The sequence below is a fragment of the Adiantum capillus-veneris genome, chromosome 28, assembly GCF_014529385.1.
Source record: "Adiantum capillus-veneris isolate H3 chromosome 28, ASM1452938v2, whole genome shotgun sequence".
Classification (NCBI taxonomy): Eukaryota; Viridiplantae; Streptophyta; class Polypodiopsida; order Polypodiales; family Pteridaceae; genus Adiantum; species Adiantum capillus-veneris.
This window is the reverse complement of record NC_140958.1, coordinates 59,889,748-59,910,189: the sequence shown is the minus strand read 5'-3', so window position 1 is coordinate 59,910,189 and position 20,442 is coordinate 59,889,748. Positions and strand designations below refer to the sequence as shown.

Sequence of the window (20,442 nt, the reverse complement as noted above, 5' to 3'; positions counted from 1 at the left end):
GGACTGAAGTTGTATCAACAACTGTTCATCTTGTAAATAGATCTCCTAGCAAGGTTTTGCAGAAGGATTCAGTGCCAGAGATGGTATGGTCAGGCAAAATGCCCTCATACAAGCATCTCAGAGTCTTTGGCTGTGAGGCATATACTCACGTTCCAAAGGAATTTAGGAACAAACTTGAGCCAAAGAGTAGAAAGTGCATCTTTCTAGGCTATGGTAATTCTGGTGAGATGGGGTACAGACTTTGGGATCCCGAATCCAGAAAGGTTGTCCGCAGCAATGATGTTCACTTTAATGAATCCAAATATCATTCTAAACCAGAGAGGGTTGAGGAGATTAGAAGAGTTGTCTTCCAAGAAGATGGACCTGCATGTGCAAGACAAAATGTTAGAGCTCAAGAGGAGCAAGGACAGGATAGAGTGGAACCACAGGTTGTGGCTCAGCCTGAGCCACCTATTGTGCGTAGATCTGGACGTGTCACGCGACCTCTTGATAGGTTTGTTCCATCTATGAATTATGTCATGTTGACTGATTGCAATGAGCCTTCATGTTACAAGGAAGCAGTGCAAATGAAGGACTCCGGGAATTGGCAATTGGCCATGCAGTCAGAGATGACAGCTCTGCATAAAAACAAGACATGGAAGCTAGTTAAATTACCACGGGGCAAAAAGGCTCTACCCTGTAAATGGGTTTACAGGTATAAGATCACCGCTCATGATAGTCAGCCAAAGTACAAAGCAATGCTTGTTGCCAAGGGCTTTAAGCAAGAACAAGGCATTGACTTTGATGAAGTCTTCTCTCCGGTGGTCAAGATGACTACATTGAGATGCTTTCTTGCATTGGTTGCCATATTAGATTTGGTGTTGCACCAAATGGATGTCAAGACAACGTTCTTGCATGGTGATTTAGATGTGGAAATTTACATGCAGCAGCCAGAAGGGTTTGTTGAGAAAGGCAAGGAAGATTGGGTATGCCAGTTGGTAAAGAGTCTTTATGGCTTAAAACAATCACCGAGGGCATGGTACCATAAATTCCACAAGTTTATGCTTTCTCAAGGCTACAAACGTAGTGAGTTCGATCATTGTCTATATACAAAGTAGGCTAAGGATGGCAGTTGGCTGATCCTTATTTTGTATGTGGATGACATGTTGATTACTGGCAAGCACTTGGAAGATCCTTATTTTGTATGTGGATGACATGTTGATTGCTGGCAAGCACTTGGAAGAAATTTCAGCTTTGAAGTCAAAGATGGCAAAATCGTTTGACATAAAAGACATGGGTGAGGCAAGTCATATACTTGGTATGTGCATTGAGAGAGACAGATCAAAGAAGTTGATTTGGTTATCTCAAACAGAGTATATTGACAAGGTTTTGCAACGTTTCAATATGGAGAAGGGAAAGGCATTGAGTGTTCCATTGCCACCATATGTGAAACTTAGCAAACAAGATTGTCCTGTGTCTGAGGAAGAACAGGCTGAAATGGATAAGATTCCATATGCGTCTGCAGTGGGTAGTTTGATGTATGCAATGATTGCTACTCGCCCAGACATTGCATTTGCAGTGGGAGTAGTAAGTCGATACATGTCAAACCCAGGCAAGAAACATTGGGAGGCAGTGAAAGGAATATTGAGATACCTGAAAGCTACAAAGAGTATGCGTATATGCTATGGGAGTCAGGAGCTAAGTGTAAAGGGTTTTACAGACTCAGATTATGCAAGTGACTTAGACAACCGAAGGTCTACGTCAGGGTATGTCTTTACATTGGTTGGTGGAGCAGTATCATGGCGTTCTAGATTACAAGATTGTGTTACTCAGTCTACTACAGAGGCTGAATATGTTGCAGCATCAGAGGCATGCAAAGAATCAATTTGGCTTAATCGACTAGTAACAGATTTGGGAATCAAAGAAGAGATGCTTGTGTTATATTGTGATAGTCAAAGTGCTATACAATTGGCTCGCAATCCAGTTTATCACTCAAAGACAAAGCATGTGGATGTGAAGTATCATTTCATCAGGGAAATGCTCGAGGATAAGCAACTTCAGCTTGTCAAAGTTCACACCACAGAAAATCCTGCTGATCTACTTACAAAAGGACTTCCCTCAGAGATCTTTGCGCATTTTCGCAAGCAGTTAGGTGTAGGGTAGTACATCACTTCTCTACATCTCTTGTATATTAGCTTGTATAGTAGCTTCTCTCACACTTAAAGTACCACATTGGACTTTAAGTGGGAGGTTGTTGGGGTATAAAGCCCAATGTGGTCGCCCAGGTAAGTGGGCGGGCCGCGAGGTATGTACACATGTTCTTTTGTAAAAACCTAATAAGAACTCACTATGCTCTACACATTACAGTAGAGCGAGTTCACCATATCGTCGTGCTCTTCTTCTCACACTCTCTCTCGCGTCGCACTTCCGCTTGTACTCCTTCAATTTGGACCAAAAAAGTTCGCTTCTTCCGTCGTACTAGTCGTCGTGTAGCAATACTAGACTGTCTATAGGTGATCACTCCCAACGCAAGCTCCCCCTAGATCTGAGCTCTCCTCTGTCGACACTCCTCATCATACCAATTGTTCTAAGGCATGTGTCTAGAACGACGTCTCTGACCAGGCTGAGTGTGTGAGTATGCCTCTGTCGCTGTCCCATGTAATGCCACTGTCAGCATAGATGTGATCTCCTCCACTGTGTATGATGGCTCTGATGTGCTGCTTTGCATAGACTGAGTCAGTCTCTGGTGTAAAAGTATAGCGTGGATGTCTACCACCCTGTGAGGCCTGAGATGTAATGTACTCAAAGGAGACTGATAATGTCAAAAGTGCATGATCTATTGCTATCCCAACAAGCCTGGGCTCCACTGTAAAATCCTGAATGTGAGAGATAAAGCTCGGATGTGTCAGAACATAGTCTACAGTACTGGCCCCATGTCTGTGTGGAAATCAAGTAAATCCTGTAGAAGATGGGAATGTCGGTAAGCCATTCAGTATGGCTAAATTGTGAGTAGTCATCATCTCCCTGAGATATCTCCCATACTCTGTATGCTCTCTGTCGTGTGAGATCTCTCAAGCCCTATCTCCTCTGGCTCTAGCTCTCTGAGCATCTCCTCTGAGGTGTCATAGAAAACCGTTTGTGAACTGCTTGTACGGGCATTGAAATTCCCCAATAGTATAATGTCTCCAACTTTGGAGAACTCCCAAATATCATCAAGTACAGAGTAAGGAGACTATCCTCTGGGTGAAGCATATACTTAAGTGCTAGGAGGAAAATAGCATATGGCGATGTACAAGAAACGTCCAGTCTCTGCCCTCAACCTCACCCATATATATATGGCCTGATCATCTCTCTGAACTATGTACAGTAGTGGCTGGAGCTCCTCTCTAAAAAGAACTGCTACACCTCCTAATCCTCTAGTCCCATGCTCAGATCTAGTGCATGTCCGGCAAGCTGTCTCCCATCTGAATCCTGATATATGCGGCATCAACTGTCCTGGAGCCGGATGAGTCTCTAAGTAGAAAACAATGTCTCTGTCTCTAAAGTTGTCCTCAAAGGCCCCCGCATCAAGTCTATACGAACCATTACAGTTCCAAACCGCCATCCTGAGTGTGGTTGTAACCGGCCCGTGGAGCGGTAGGTGTTGGCTTTCACCCGAAATTCTTTACTTTAGACACACACAGAGTACTTTCCAAAAGGTAACCTGTAACGGGAAGTACACACACGGCTCGGAAGCTAAAATGCTCCAAGCATACGCCGACAACCTGTAGGCCCCAAAATTGGCGCCCCTTTCGGTATTTCTTTATTCTTTAACCAATAGGTGACTTTCCCGACGTATACGAACACTTTGCAAAACCTGGCGAGAATCTGTAGCAGGCTGAATTCTCTGTTTTCTGCCCCGAAAATGCACCAGTTCACCTGTACAACGGTCCCCTCGCGTCCCTGAACCTCTTGGGGGTATTAGGGTCTGTTTAGGGCCGAAACTCTAAGCCTGCAAAAATACACAGCAGGCTATAATTCCCTGTTTTGGGCTCCGTTTCGCGTGCCGGTCACATCTGTAGCAAGACCTCGAGCTCCCGCACCTATAGGGCTGCTTGCCCTTTGAATCGAATGAGATTTTTGACGTGAAACCTCTCCGAATTCACCTGTACCTACGGAGGATTAGCCGCTAGCTAATCCAGTACCTGTGCAAGAGGCTCTTGCCTCGGCAATCACGCATGAACCCACATAGATGTACATTGGTCAAATGAAAAGCCCACTAGTGGGGCATAACATACTGCTCATAGGGGGAAGAGAGAGCAGTGCATAGCGTGCAGGGCATCACTCCTGGCACCGCATTGTACATAACGGAGAAAAGAAGCACTCCATAGCTCTTAACCTGTGGCAAAATGCATAATGAAGCTCCTCCCAGCTTAAGTTTCAACGCCCATTTTTCTGGAAAAGGCAAGTGCATGAGAATTTGCCACTTGGCGCATTTACAAGCATTTTCCCGTTTCGGGTTTGCCGCTTAAAATTCTCCCGACTAGTCGCCCAGTTGACTTCGCGGCAGAGTTGTAAAATGTTCCCCTAGTCATACCGGAGGTAATGACGCGAACACATTTCACGGCCCAAAATAGCAGTTCCCTAAATTGTAGGAAACGATTCCGTTGGGCTCCTTGTGGTCATTTGACCATCTATCCTCATTGAGACCGCATCCAAAAGTGCAATGTGACCTAACTGTCGGATACGTTCTGTTGGTAGTCATACCTTGACTTTGGGCCTTTATTGAGTTCACTTCCTAGTATCCACCAACTTGCTAAGTGCGATGGGGGGACCTATATGATCTTGCTCTGAGCCTAGACATCCTCTTACAATACGAATTCCAATGCCGACCACTACCCATCTGCGGGTGAAACTACTTTTCACATTGGCCATACAATGTCCGACCGTTTGCTACTTCAAGAAGAGGGTCTCAAAAATAAAACAAAACCCATTGGAAAGAAACCAACAACTAAAGTTAGCAGTTGCCACGTCCTCGTGACATAGTTAACAGTTGCCACGTCCCCGTGACATTGGTCCCATAGGTCTCGCACCGTCTTGTAGGACGTCTCTCCATAATGAACACTCTTCCTTCTCTGTAAAAAGTTGTCTTCCCCTTTTGTCTTGAGGCGAGCAAGCTGTGAAAGGGTGAGATCGTCACCAAGGGAGAGTGGACCTCCTTCTCAAAAAGTCGTCCTCAATAGAGGGGAAGCGCACTATGAGAGCTCTTCCTCTCGATGTTTCCTCCGTGCCTCCACTTTTTTTACCAACTCTCCATGCTCTTGTGTGTGTCGCTTTTTGCCTCCCCATTAGTACCATGAGCTCTTGTACTTCCTCATCAATTTTGTCCCGATCATTGAGGCCGGTAACCCTCACATGCAAGGCCCTCATACATCTTCGTTGTTCCTCCTTAAGTGTCATGTTGATGATGGTGGGAGTGGGGATTGATACCTCCTTGCCTTTGCCTTTCTTTGCGACCAAAATACACTTCTCCGCTTCGTCCACTTTCTTATGGTTTTGGTAATCGTATCTGTCCATGACGACATTTTTGCTTCCTGTTGTTCTCTTCCTTAATGGCTTGCATTCGCTCTTTGATTACCTTAAGTTCTTCTATCACTGAGGGTTGGATTTCTCCCTCTTCTAGTCCACCATTAGCTCTTGCCTCGGCTAGGTCTCTCTTGAGGGCTGAAATCTAATTCTTGAGGTTTTCAATTTCGGCCCGATGCTCAATTTTCTCCACAGTTCGAAGCTCAGCCTTGCCGATTTTCCACTGAATAAAGACCGCCTCCTCCATCTTCCACTCTTCCATCTCTGTCTTGGTACGCCTTCATCTCCTTTTTTATGCTTGCTAACCTCTTGTTGGTAGTCTTAAAAGTTGATTTCTTCATTGCTGGTGATGCCATTGCATGCAAACCACTCAAGGGGGAGGGGCTAGAGCTCTCGGGAAGTGCTAGGTTTGCGCTCATGACCTCCATCACAAGACGGCCACACTAAACACACAGTTGAGAGACCGGACGGGAATGGAACACTCACAACCCGATGCGGGTATGTTCACAGCCACAGTCCACTAAGGGCACTCAATGAGTTCAACCAAAGACCTAGAGGCTCAGCCCCTTGTTGTGTTCACTCTCGTTAACTGCACCTGTCAACAGTATCAAATGGCACGAGGCCTCCGCTGAGGGAAAGTCTCACGGCCTGAGCATCAAACACAACACGTGGCCCCCTGCTGGGTCAGCTCGCGGAGAACTGTATACAATCTGCCAGAGCGTCCATGGAGCTCTCTGTGATTACCTGACCAGCTGTCCCCTGCTGTATTCGCGAGGAAGCCCTACCTCACACGGGTGACAATGAAAACAGACAGGCAGGCCCCTTTGCTGCCCCTTAGACCTGCTGTAACAGTGAGGCTCGTCACCCCCTCTGTGGAATAGCCGTTGGCAGCACAGCCCCCTGCTGTGCGCGCAATAAAACAGCCCCTCAGGGCGCCTGTCTCTGTGGCTAACAGTATGACACACGGCCCCCTGTAAGGGATAGCTCGTGACCAGCGCAGCACCCTGCTGTGCTTGAAAGAGCAGCCCCCTCGGGGCGACCTGTATCTTAATTACTGATTTCTTCAAGTAGCAAGTTCTCTGTAAAACAATTAATGAGTCATCTATCCTCTCTGTCAGTACGCTTTACAAAGAAAATTTACCGTTGTTCACTACTTGAGATGAGTTTACTTTCACAAAAAAGACAAATTTTACATTTGATTACACATGACAGCAAGTATAAGGACTCCATTCCAGCCTGTAATCATATTATGTGTACATGTAAAGCATTCCTTGAGGAATGAGGGTAATTTCCCAGAAAGCTTGAGCCATCCTGTAGGGTGATTCTGTGATCTACTATCACCCAAGTTGAATATGCTATGTGTGTAATAAATGTACAGTCAAAGAATGAAGCCAGATGACTTAAACTGGCTTTTAATAACTGAATGTGAAGGCATCTACATCCCTTCATCGAACGAACTGCCACTTTAAACACCACCATGTGTCTGCTCGAGCCTAATATATAGTACACGCCGAGTCGAGCATTTCTGTACACTATACACATCAACAAGATTTGATTATGACCAATTCTCCACAGGAGCTTGTGCCTCCCACCTTGAATGGCAGTCTAGAGAGAATGGTGAGTGGACTAGCTGCATCTTGCCGTCCTCGGATTTGCGGTGGCATCCTATGATGCACCAGAGTTAACCACCCATAAATCCCTTAAATGGCAATACTCTCACTCCGGCGGTGGGCCCGAATGCTTCTCTTCAGACTCTCTTCGGTGCTCAGGATCAAGGCTGCACCCCCACAAGGCACATTACTATCCTGATGAGAAATTGAGTGCAAACACATAAAATTTCCTCAAATAAATACCTATTGCGCACCCCCAAAAGGGCACGATGTAAGGCACCCGCAGCAGCAGCAGCTGGTGCTACTGCAGCGGCAGGAGCTGCTCGCAAAGCACTCGCAACAGCCGTGCTTGTACCTGCCCTGTGATAAGCCTTTAAGGGGTTGCTGATCAATGAAGAGGCAGTCCTTTCCAAGCCTTGGCTAAGACTTTCACATGCCTGTAGCTTGATTTTAGTCCTCTATTCGAACTTTCAGAAGATAAAATTCGAACACCATAAGAATGGAATACCTGTTGCAAACCCTCACGCATGTCCCCTGGTTGGCCGACTTTTGTCCGCACTTCCACCTTCTCCAGAGAGTTTGAAAGAGTGACGGACCCTAGGGCTGACTCTGTTTGGATTAGTATTTCGTGAGCTCCAGCAGCTAACTGCACTCCCAGCCCCACAGCCTCAAGGGAAATGCTTCGCAGAAAAGCTATCGCACCTGATCATAAACAAGAATCAACATTGTGTCAGATACCATGTCTCTCAAATTCTCTGATGTGAAGCGACAAAATACAAACCTTTGCGTACTCCTCTAAGCAGACAGCGCCGATCACGTTTGTAGTGTTCAGCCGGAAGAACTACCAGTTTAGCTGCTCCAGATCCAACAGCAAACAAAGGTCGGATAGGACCTAATCCTTTGAGTAGTTTATGAATCTGTAAAATCCATGAAAAGCTTAGTTTCACAGACACTCTCCTTGGCACTTAGGCCAGGTTGATTCACCAGAGACAAATTTCAGATGGAAACCTGGTTGCGCGATATATCTTCCAGCCATTCTCCTACTACTATGCCAGAAAGAGCCCCCCATCCATGTACACCTGTGGCTTTTACATGCTTTAGCTCAAGCTCAATACCCTGCACAAAGAATCCTAATCAGGATCAACTCTACCTAAGAAGAGCAACACTAGTCACTAAAAGTCTTGATTACAGCACCTTCCATGAAACCAAATTTGCAAGCTCTGCGTAGTTCCCAGATCTCAGAGCGTTTATGTCTACACGCCGTGGAATGTAGTCAACCCTGATACTGAAGGGCTGCAATTCACAGACCTGGAAAAACGCTTCTCTGAAAAATCTGACTGGTAACAAAATTCACAAGTCAATTTATAAAGGCCCACTAGAAACTACCTGGAAAAAGGGGAGTAAAACTTCTTCAAGTTCCTCTGCTACCCTCATCTCAAAGCTGGAATGAGACGAAGAAATTTCTTCATAACCTAAATGTAGCTGCTGCGATGAGGGAGGAGGTGCAGGGAAAAAGTTTGTGAGAAAATCAATATGCCGCTGATCAAGATGTAATAGAAGCGGCAATAGCTGCAGACACAGCCTGCAGCAAAAGACACTGATGTCATGGGGTAAGCCAAAAAAATTGTTCGAGCTATTTGTGAATTCAAGAATCTCACCGATACTCCTCCAAGGGGACCATTGGATCAGGCCTTACAGACTCAAGCTCTAAATTCAAAGCTTTGGCAGATGACTCGCGTGGCCGAGATTTTGAACGGTGGTAGCCTAAAATCTTCAACCTCACAAGCGACAGTGTTAGATTTTTTACAGGCAATATACTGCATAGTGCACAGAGATCAGCAAATTACCTTTTTCCATGGTGCATCCTTACTGCAGTCGTAAATGCGAACATCCCGAATGCTTAAAGCCAACCTTGATGCATAGACACCTGTTTCAGGGAATGTGTCATGCTGGAGGTCCACACCATGGAAAATCACTTCCAAACATACCCCGGTTTGCCTCCCGCTTGTAAATTGACTTGTAAAAGAAACTGATACAGGGTCCTTCCTTTTATTTATCGGCCAGTCAGAACCCCCATACAGTCTCCATCGCAAATTCAAATCCTGGAAAACCACTCTGCCAATTGATTGTGGATATTTAAGGGAGAGACCCAGCCTTCTTTTTGAGGATTGCAGCAGATTACCTCCCTGCTTATTAAATCCAGGTTTATTATCTAGCGTTGGGACATGATCTTCCACAACCTTGAAACCATGGCCATCATACCAACCTCCGCTACCATCGGCTGTGGTTAGCATGTCAAAATCTTCAGATGGGGCTCGAGAGTTTTGTAATGATACACCACTATCATGGCAACTAGAACTCTGCAACGATGATGGAAGAGAGGATTTCTTAGAGACATAATAGTCTTCAATGAAAGATGGTGCCTCCTCACTTTGCGACACTGGCGTTCGAAGATCTTCTCCTTCCTCGCCATCTTGGGACCACCGATTCTCTTGTGCCAGATCATCGAATGGCAATTCAAACTTTTCAGCGATTTTGGAGTCCAGATCCAAGCAATTACAGCAAGAATGTGCCGGGCAGTCTCTAACAAACATGAAAGCTTCCTCTAAAAACTCTTCAAAAAGTGTGGTATTCTTGCTGTTGACAACAGTAAAAGATGATGAACACTTTTCTGTGCTGCCATTACATGACTGCTCTTCAGAGCTCTCTTCAACATAGGAAGTGCTTACATTATGTTTAGTACTCTTTTCTGTAAGTTCCACCTCAGGAACAAATAACTGTTGTACTTGAGCAATCAGCCGACCCAATGCTGCTGTTGTGTCATGGCATGTATCAACTCGCAGCTGATTATTTGCACACTCAACCCCCCAGTCCAGTCCATCTTCGCCATTGATGTGAACAACAGCTTCCATGACTGCCTCTCCCGCCACTTTGATATAGCCAGCCTGATGCAGAGACTCCGGTGTGTAATCTATGGCACTATTCCTCCTCAGGGTGGTATCAGCTAATAGAAGGGCTACATCTCTGAGCCAAATCTCATAATCTTTGCTAGCAGTATTAGAAATTGCATTACTTGAAACACGAACTGCAGCAGCAGCTATCAAGCAGGCAACAGGACAGAATTCTTCTGTAGAGTTCTTTGCTCTAAGATTTGCTGCAGACACAGCTTCTTTACCAGGCTCATAGCACAAGGCTGCATCATGCAAATCCAGTGAGAACAATACATAGTTGTTGGTGGATGAAGCCTCTCCTCCAACTCTAGTAGTACTAGCATCAAGCCTCACAGCACTAGTCTCAACTGCTGAGAGGTGGCTTTTTTCAAGGATCCCATGATTAACAGTATTTTTGTCTGCACAATGGTTGAAAAAAGTAATTAACCCCGGTAACCAGTCAAGGCGGCCACCATGTGCCATGAACGTGCAACCTCCAAAACCAACAGTAATCAACATGTCTTCTGCATGGATTCCCCCAGGCCATGAGATAACTGACACTTCTATGCCAGCAGATTTTGTCGCCAGGGCATTTCCTCCTCCCCCATCACCCCGACCAAGAGTATTATCTTGGCAGGTCAATAACTGGAGTATATCACCACTTCCGTTATCTGACAGCAAGCCCTTAGCATAGCCATTTCCATGACGCAGCCAGAAGTAGGTTGCATCCTTTACCGTGCCTAGTTTCACAACATGGAGCAGTTGAAGCTTACCAACATTGATGATGTACTTTTCCCAAAGACCATTTGTTTTTCTCTCCAGCAACGTGGAGCTTATCATCTCAAGACTGGAATGTAAAATTATTTCTGCCTCTCCAACATCCAGAGAAACAGACACTTGACTGTCCTTTTCATCCACCAAGCGTCCACTGTTCATTGTTTGCATGGAATTGGACACTTCAACAAGTGCCTGCAAGATGTCAATTACAACACTGTACTGGGAAGCAAGAAGCTCCACTTTCACTTCTGGAATAGACACGAGAACACAAGTAGATGAAAAGAGTACAATATCTTCGCGCATTTTTTGGTTGTTTTCGTCCATCGCTTCAGTAACAGTTGCAGCTGCAAACTCAGAACTAGTCTTCCTACCACCTGTCCCTCCTTTCTGTTGTTCTGTAACCCCAGTCCATACACGTTCTGCAAGGGAAGTCCCTCCACTAGGCTTACTTCTAAGAAGAATCTCCACAGAAGCCAGCTCAGGGCTGCACAAGGACATACTAAGAACCTTGTGTGCAGTGAAAGTTAAAGCTGCTCCTTTCTCGAAAACTTTCGATGGAGAAACAACGTAAATAAAGCTTTCTTTCAATAACACAGTAGCAGATCGAAGACAAAGCAGACTACTTGCTGAATCAAAGAATCTCAGCTTGACCATGGGTCTTCTAACCTTCTCGGCAGAGCATGACACATCAATGCATAGCAAATGATCTTTTGAAAATCTTGACCCTAAGGAACAAGGTGAACAAAGCCAAAGCCGTATGCTTGAAAAATAGAGGTTGATATTTATCCTTCTTGTGTTGGGCAAAGACAAGCGCGTAGCAGAGGGCAAAGCCTTCTTGCTGTTAATTGCAGGGGATTGAAAACTCTCAGTCCATTCATGTAGCATGCAAATGATAGAAGCATCTATCCACAAAACCAAGGGTTGAAAATGAAAACTGACTTCGGTGACGTCCTGAATTTTACGGCCCAATTCGCCACCTGAATTTTGTGAAAAGTTATGCTTGGCATCCGCCTGCACACCTGCAAGATGACCCTGCTCTGATAGCCGTAGAAAGCACTTCTTTTGTGCAGCACAAGCCCTTCCTCTCTGCGACCCTTCACAAAGGGAAACAGGGAACTTGGGCACGGATTGCTCTACCAAGGCCTGTAAAGGTTGTGCTGATGCACTGACTACCTCTAAAAGGATGTTCTCATTCTGTTCATGCAAACGATTAACGTCTTGCTTTTCTTGGTTCTGTACTTGGAATCCTTCAATACACTTTAAGCGTAGTTGCCATTTCAGGCGCCTTTGACACACCTTCAAAACAAATTATTTAATTACCTCATTACACAAAATTCTTGACGTCAAAAGATGCCACCAAGTAAACTATTCACCTGCACATTTATAATAACGATTGAAAGCTATGTATATTACCTGCAGAGAGAGATCGATATCTTGGATAATAGCCTCCATGTGATGATCTCTTGAACGCCCTGAGAGAACAGTGTCAAAATTTAGAGCATTGCAATTAAACTTTATTTCATTACAAAGATCAGGCAGTACTGCTGCTACATCTGCATTCAAGTGTTGTTTCTCACCTTCCTTCAGTATGGCAGACACGCCGGCTATTTTCACCTTTATAACATAAGCAACCTGCCTAGCAAACTCTGTTGCCCAAAAAGAAAAATGGCCACAATATAATATTCAGCGAGCCAAATCTTACTGAGAGTTTCAAAAAACCAGCAGGACAGTGGATGTACCCTGTGAATGTAGAACCGATCCAGATGCAAGGCTGGATGCTGCTGATATGGCACTTAAAGCTGAACATGTCCACATCCATAACCCACTTCCACTTAGACAATCAAAAAATTCCTCAGTGCTGTCCAACAAAGAAGCAATGAGTTTCCATTGCAGCCTTCAAATCTACTGCAATTATCCCAACCCAACACGCAACTATTCAATATGCCTCAAGCAGTCAAGTATATACTATCTCAACAAAAAACTTGCCCAGTAGTGGTTTTTTACAAAAGTCAAAAATAAAAAGCCCTAATTCTGGATCAAAGTCCCAGATCGTACACAAATCAAAACCTAAAGGTCTGAGAAAAAAAAGGGTACCAAGCCTCAATGGTTCTTAATCCTTAAATACAATGACATGGCTGAAAGAATGAAGATGGTCTTCTGCCTTGTCACACATTCAGTGTGAGTATATTTTGCCATGTGCGTGCCACTCACTCCTGATAGCTAAATATTATTATATATTTTCTAAGCTTCCAAACTAAGGCACAAAAAACCGTGTGAGAAAAAATCCTCAACATGAACTAACATACTGGTACAACGATATTAATATATATTTTCTAAGCTTCCAAACTAAGGCACAAACTAAGCTTCCAAACTAAGGCACAAAAAACCGTGTGAGAAAAAATCCTCAACATGAACTAACATACTGGTACAACGATACAGAGTACACAAGCAAGGCAAATGGGAGCTAAAGATATAGTCACCTGGCTGCGAATTCTTCCTCTGACATCACTCCTTCGGTATTCTTCTCTCCACCATTCCAGTGCACCCAATCAGAAATCAATTTCGTGCCAGGAAGAAGGGAAGATTTAGAGGTTCTACTTTGAGAATTAAGCATAGTTGGTTTGGAAGAGGTTGCATCTCTGCTGTCAATTATGTAAGCTGGTCTCTTGGAAAAGCTGAGCTCATTGCTGCTCAAGCCAATATGATCATTCTGATCAACACCTTGAGCAGTTGCCACATTACACTTGTTGGTATCCCCATATGAACAAATGACTCTCAAAAGCTGTTGAATTTGCTGGCCAGTAAAATGCAGTCTTATGTGTTCTAAATCAATATCAGCATCCATTTTTGGCATATCCAAAGAGCCATCTTTTGTACGTATACCAAGCTTTACATGTCCTGACAAGCCAGCATCATCTTGCATCAGAGAAATGGGCTGCCCATAGACCTTAGTATCTCCTGCTACAGAGATGGGGCTCTCACAGCCATCACTTTGAACCTCTATCAGCTCCATACACATATGTCGAAAGCTGATGTCACTTGTAAAACTAGAAGTTTCTTCACCCTGTCTACCTCCTTCCATGCCTGTTGAGCGACTTGCTCTATATTCGGCATGTCCAATTCGAAATAACAGCATGCAGTGAGAAGTTGAACTGCTATGTTCAGGCTGCCTCAAATTGGGCATTTCCTCGATTGCAATGAATACCCGGGTCACAGTGACACGCACGCCAAAAAACAAGCGTTCAAACAAATTTGCAACCACCTTAACTCCTTCCTGAACAGGCAAGTAGGAGTATCCTCCCACACCACTGACGCCCACATTTTCTGGCTCAGATTCCATCTGCTGTGCTTCGAATGTGGATTCACAAAAGGCAGCTTTCGAATGACCGACATCAGCAGCAGTTTTTGGAACAAAGCGTAACTCGACTCCATCGAGTTCAATGTTCAGTTTTGGCAAAAGTGTTACAGTAACTTTTCCAACAGATCCTTCCTTCAATGCAATGGGGTAATCATCAAGCTGCATAAATACAAGCAATCAGCCACTTGAATGAAGGGACAGGCTAGCAGAAATGCAAATCTAGGCCAATAGCAGACCATCACAAGAGTCGTCAGAAAACCCGAGAAGGAAATACAAATTGAAAAACTGTTGCATAAAGTAATGGCATTATATGGATCAAACACAAGAAAACACACATTAACGGAAAAAGTGGTGGCTCTGCAATAGGAGGGCCACTAACCATCAGCAGAGTCATTAGAAAAACCAGAAAGAAATACAAACCAGAAGGGCATTACATAGTTACCAGGTCATAAGTTAATAGCATCATACCAGGTCAAACACAAGGAAATACTCGCATACCAAAGCATGAAAATACTCATTCATCCAAAAAAGTAGTTGCTCTAAACTATGGTGCAAAATGAGGACCCCATTATGGTCTGCATGTTAAAAGAAACAACTACCAAGAAAAGCTGATCAGTGAGATTAAGAGTTTGTGTAATGAGTGAGACCTTTGCATTGATAGCATCTACGTTCAGAGCAACATCATTAAGCCCAGCAGCGGAGCAAAGCTGGAAATCAAGCTGCTCAAGGTCCAATTCGCCTCTAATGTAAGGCCCAATGTACTTCTTCAAGCAGAACTTCAAGAGACGTCTAAGCATCCACAAAGTCATTCGATCTAGCTTGTCATTGCTCACCCACCGTAACATGCTTTCCATCTTCCTGCATCTACACCAGCAAGAAAAGGTACATAAATGAGACTGCTTTCAGCAAGCACGGCTACAGAGATCAATTCAAGAAAAGCGCATTAGAATAGCAGCACATGCCACCTCTATCAAACTCATGACAACTAGAATAACACCGGTTTTAAAAAGAAAAAATAACAGATTTTGTTTCTGAAGTGCAGTCTTGTGAAAAGTGTGCTTTTGCAGCAACTGGCAAAAATAGGACAAGGCATTGGGCAGACAATGGCCCCTATCATCTCAGCCAGAAGGATGTCAAGTGAAAGATGCAATGAGTGAACCAAACTGGGTGACTAGTGTGACAACCTTGATGATGTGGCGTTGATCCACAATGGGGAAGGAACAATGTAATGTACTTGAGATTTTATCAATGAATTTTGCCTCCACTCAAGGCTCTTATTTTAAGTTTAGGAGCATTCTCAAGTGTATTGATAAGTAAGGATATGCAATCGGTTCTAAAATCGGACATTGTATGTGTAAACTATGTTAATTCTATGCTTTAAATCTTAGGGGGCAAGGGAAGGTTTTAAAAGCCCCTACTTTTAAGAAAGTGGGTGTTGAATATTTTGTGGTCCTCGGATGACCGAGAGAAAAGGACTCCAAAAAGAGAGGCCAATGTGAACTCGTTCGTACCTAAGAGCGGAGGATAGACATAGTTGACTACGCGAAAAGGAAGGACGTGAGAGATGTATAGCTGAAACTAGCGATATGCGAGCCCAAAATACTGCACCTCGGAGGCCTATATAAAGGAGTAGAGACCCAAAACAATTTACAAGAGAACTCTACAACAAAACCTCTGCACAGGCGGCAAGAGCACACCATCCCAACGCCGCCACTCCCTCCACCTCCCCCCCTCCTCGGCTCCCTCCAAGGCGGCGATCAAGGCATAGTTCTTGGCATACTTGGCAACGAGGCTACGAAGGCTTCATTGGTGCCATTGGCTATGCGCGAGGGACAACCGTTTACCAAGACTTAAATGTCACGTGCATATCTAACCCTATGTGCATAAGGACAAGCTGTAACTTGGATTTAGGACAGCCTAGGAAGTGTTCTGGTACCCTTGTGAGCCTATACGCAAGACGGGCATGTCCAAGCACTTTAGCGTAGTTGCACACCCTCTGATTGTATATGAGCAGAGCCAGTGTCTGCTAGGTGTAGACATTGGGGAATGTTCCCATACAATTGCATTAGTACCCAGTCTCGATATCTACCTGCTTGTGAAGCACTTCTTATGAGTGAGTTCATTAACTTACTAATAAATGACATTTTAGCCAACCAGTTAAAATCGTAGGGTTTTTATTGGCATTACAAGACCCAGGTTTAATTCCATATATAATATAATTGACCCTTAAGTTCAATTCTCAAGCATGAGTCACTACCCTCGGTACAAGCACTAGTACCTGTAGTACCTCAACAAGTTAGCATTTTTCACCAACAAATCCAGCACCCATGGCGTTTTTGCCTAGTATCAGCCTACAGTATCCGACTCAGCCCGCAATACCAGATCAGCCCAGCGTTAGTATTTTTCAGCCCTTCAATATACAACCATGTAGCGTTTTTGCATCAGATCATCCATTGCAGATTTCAGCCATCAATTCAGCCAACGTTTTCAGATTTCAGCCATAGCCTCGTCGTCAGTTCACAGATCCAAGTCGGGCATAACGAGAGGGCACCACGTGGCAACGGAAAAGAGCATACTGAACAACTTTAAGCACATCAAATAACACTAAACTAAAAGAGATGCACGACACACGAGACGGGGAGTGTCACATCTAACCCTATGTGTACGTGGACAAGCTACTTCATGTCAAGGGTTCGGTTCAGTTAGTCTAGCTTACAAAGTGTTCTGGCACTTTTGTGAGTCTGTTCGCAGACCGTGCATGTTCAGACACTTAGAGTAGATGCATATCCTTTGGTTGCACACAGCATGATCATCAGATTATCATCAGAACCCATCAGGAGCATTTTTACAGTGCACAGACCTATTTTCCCTATTTTAGCCATTTTTCACTTATTATTAATAAGTGACTTTGTTGGGAAACTAGGTAGGGCAATTTGACCAAGCATGTATATAAGAAAAGCCAGCACTAGTGTTTTCTAGCAGAAGAGGCAGTAGGGACCAAGTGTCCAACAGAGCACCTTCTCAGCAAGACTCCCCGCCAGGCAACCTAGCATTTTCCAGTCAACAAACCAAAGACCAGCCAGCGTTTTTCATCAACAACAGAAGAAGCCTAGCGTTTTCAGCAGTTGCAGACCAACCTGACGATAGCAGATTCACAGTTTTTTGCAGCAAATCAAAATCAGCCCTAGCGTTTTTGGAGTTGCAGATCACCTAGCGTTTTGCAGTTCCTTGGCGATAAATTTAGCCTTCGTTTCAGCGTTTTCAGTTTTCAGCATATAGACACCGCAGAATAGCCCCCAAACCTCGCAGATCTCACCTTCCCGCAGCAGATCCTCACCGCACGGTTAGATCAGCCAAAATTTGCAGATTTAGCCCGATATTCGCAGATTTCAGCATCTACATTTTCAGCCGTCGTCGTCGCATCGTCGTCATCGCCGTCGTCACCGACATAGAGTCAAAATTCAGCAGATACAAGATTTGCAGATTTCAGCCCTTAGCGTTTTCAGATTTCAGCCCGTCTCGTCGTCGTCCTCATCGTCGTCGACAACGTCGGCAAGTCCATTGCATTGTAGAGATTTGTGCAATCAATAGTAGACCGCTCTCGCCATAGAGAGTGGGGCCTTCGGAGGAGGGTTTGACAACATTCTGGTGTTGTATTCTTCTCTCTCTATCTCTCAGCCTCAGCACCTTCATTCAAAATGTCTTTTCACTTTGTTTGTGATCATTTGCACTCTCTCACTAAAGGAACCCCTTCCGTAAGTAAAAGGAACCCTTGAGCAGAGTTCGGAGCACTCATCTTGAGCAAAGTTCAACATTCACTTCCGTTGCAGTCTACATTGGTATCAGAGCTTTGGCAGTGTTCTGTATCACTCAAGGAAAGAACCACAGAATTTTCTTTTGCTTGTTGCGGTCGCACATAACCCAAGTCCACTTGGGCGTGTCGATTCCTAATCGTGTTTTTGAAGAGTGACAGGAAACCCAAGAAAGAAGGGCTTGTCCAGCCTCCCCTTGTGCCTCTTTTCACTCATCGAGAGCGCATCGTGCACCTAGCGGCCGGCCAATCGACGTGAGGTGGGAAAAAGCAACCTTGGTGCGAGCGCAAGGCCGCAAAGGGGTGCGCCGCGGGAACGAGAAGAGCTCGGGTAAGAGAAGATCCTTCTCTAACACAGATTGCAAGCGAAACAAGAACCTCAAGAATCTCAAGATTCAAGATCCTCAAGAACCAAGAACCACAAGAACCCAAGTTCCTCGTGAACTTAAGAACCCAAGACTTCAGTGTATGGTCATCACCCGAAGCGGAGTGGATACTTCGCATGGAGGTGGTGAGCATGGAAGTGGCGAAGAAGAATTTTCCCCACCATGAGGTTTTTCCGACCCTCCCCCTTCCCCCTCTATGCCAAGGATTGTACCAAATCCTATCGAGGCTTTGGTCACGATGATGATGGACAAGATGATACAACGAGAAGCGCAACGCGCCGCCTTGGAGCACGAGCGCGAAGAACGAAAGGCAATCTTGGATCCTGAACACGAAGAAAGAATGGCAGCCTTAGAGCGTGAGCGTGAGCGCGAGCAAGCACGCTTGGCGGCCGAAGAAAGCAAAGTAGAATTGGATCGCGAACGCAAAGAAAGAAAATCCGAATTGGATCATGAGCGCGAAGAGAGACCGTTAGCCTTGGAGCACGAGCGTGAGCAAGCGCGCTTGGCGGTCGAAGACAGAAGGGTAGCCTTGGAGTTAGAGCGCAGAGAGACCAACGCATGCAACAGTTGATCCTACTATTTTCTAATATGCACGCGCAGATTGAAAAGAATCAGGAGTAGGAGACTCTCTCAGTCTTTTCTTCTTCAAAGCACGACACACATGATTTGCATGATCAAGATGTGATTATTCACGAGCATGATGACTTGCATGATAATGATGTGATTATTCACAAGCATGATGAATTACAGAATAAAGATGTGATTGTTCACAAGGATGATGGTTTAGTTGATGCTTTTTCTAGTGAAGCTAACAATCACGACGAACCGATCTTGGCTCTCGAGTCGAGCTCCAAAGAGCCCCCACAGGAAGTATTCTGTGTTCGAATGATTAGTCAACACGTATTGTATGATGAACACGATTCACTCATGAATGAGCACGGATGTATGCAGACTACTCATGAAAAGATGAAATGTTTGCATTCAAGGAATTCACATTCCATGTCTCTTCCTTGGTATGACCCAGTATCCGAAAGAGCACAAGAAGGATTAAGCATCAAGCATCGGCATTTCCATTGTGATTTGCCACAATTGATAGATTTAGATCAGAAAGAGAAGTTTCGAATCCATTGTTTGCGTGTGTTTGATAAACGGTTTGGCACTCTGTCTCTATGTTCATCTACATTGCATGCACACTCTTTTAGGAAGACTAGATTTTTTCCAGTCACTTTACATGGAATGGGTATCTTCATGTTTTTTTGTTGGAAGTGGTTTCAGGAATTTTCATCCTCGAAGATTCTTGAAGAAGATAGACGCATGACTATAGACGAAGTTGAAGCATTGAAGGAGCCACATATGACTTTGTGTTGCTTTCAGCGCGGCCCAAAGAAGCAAGCGTTGCAGACCTTTATGAAGTTCAAGTATCGCATGACCCACGCATCAGAGTGGGCCGACGAAGAGTCCTTTCCAGAATTCCAGACATCTCCTTTAGTTGTAAGTAACAAGATGTCTTACAAGTTAGAACATTAAAGATTTGGCCATGGACATTGGAAACGGCAATATTCGAAAAAAGAAGATCATGATATGCATTTGATTTCATTACATAAGTAGAGAGGCGAGGCTCTAGAGATACAAGTGACAAAAAGTAGTGACAACTCTCATAGTCTCATGGCCCATGGGTGCAAAATTTAAAGCATAAAGAGAGAGTTCTAAGTGCTCATATCGCTCTCATCACCGGAGTTGTGGTCCGAGGTTGAGCTAGAGCTTGAGCTTGCGGTAGTTGCATCATCCTCATCACTACCTGAATCAGATGCAATAGATGCAAGACCATAACCTCCCTCACTAAGGATGTTGCCCTCATCATCAAACTCTGGCTCTCTAGGATCCGCAGGCCTAGAAATGGACACATTCTCCAAAGTGGTGTCCGCCATAGTAGATCCGCTACCCGAGCCTCGCCGCACATAGGTCCTGGGTGTCTGTGCCAGCTCTTCCACTCCCACGAGCAACCGGAGTGGAAGCTCCTCTACCT

At 44.7% G+C, this 20,442-nt stretch overlaps 1 protein-coding gene across 4 annotated transcripts in view; it reads right to left on the bottom strand.

Annotated features, from left to right (window-relative positions):
- Positions 1-6,722: 6,722 nt before the first annotated feature.
- Positions 6,723-20,442, bottom strand: part of LOC147420521 (autophagy-related protein 2-like) — a 43,275-nt gene continuing 29,555 nt past the window's right edge. For 3 of the 4 annotated variants that reach the window (XM_086503856.1, XM_086503857.1, XM_086503858.1), the window contains exons 2-15: positions 14,867-15,083; positions 13,342-14,378; positions 12,601-12,719; positions 12,439-12,507; positions 12,275-12,333; positions 9,002-12,157; positions 8,813-8,925; positions 8,541-8,736; positions 8,349-8,462; positions 8,163-8,270; positions 7,936-8,071; positions 7,663-7,856; positions 7,398-7,591; positions 6,723-7,321 (exon numbers count right to left, since the gene is read on the bottom strand). In XM_086503856.1, coding sequence (XP_086359982.1) covers positions 7,261-7,321; positions 7,398-7,591; positions 7,663-7,856; positions 7,936-8,071; positions 8,163-8,270; positions 8,349-8,462; positions 8,541-8,736; positions 8,813-8,925; positions 9,002-12,157; positions 12,275-12,333; positions 12,439-12,507; positions 12,601-12,719; positions 13,342-14,378; positions 14,867-15,073 — 5,763 coding nt within the window. In that variant the 5' untranslated portion in view covers positions 15,074-15,083 and the 3' untranslated portion in view covers positions 6,723-7,260. The remainder of the gene's footprint in view (positions 7,322-7,397; positions 7,592-7,662; positions 7,857-7,935; positions 8,072-8,162; positions 8,271-8,348; positions 8,463-8,540; positions 8,737-8,812; positions 8,926-9,001; positions 12,158-12,274; positions 12,334-12,438; positions 12,508-12,600; positions 12,720-13,341; positions 14,379-14,866; positions 15,084-20,442) is intronic. The other variant, XM_086503859.1, reaches the window with a different exon arrangement.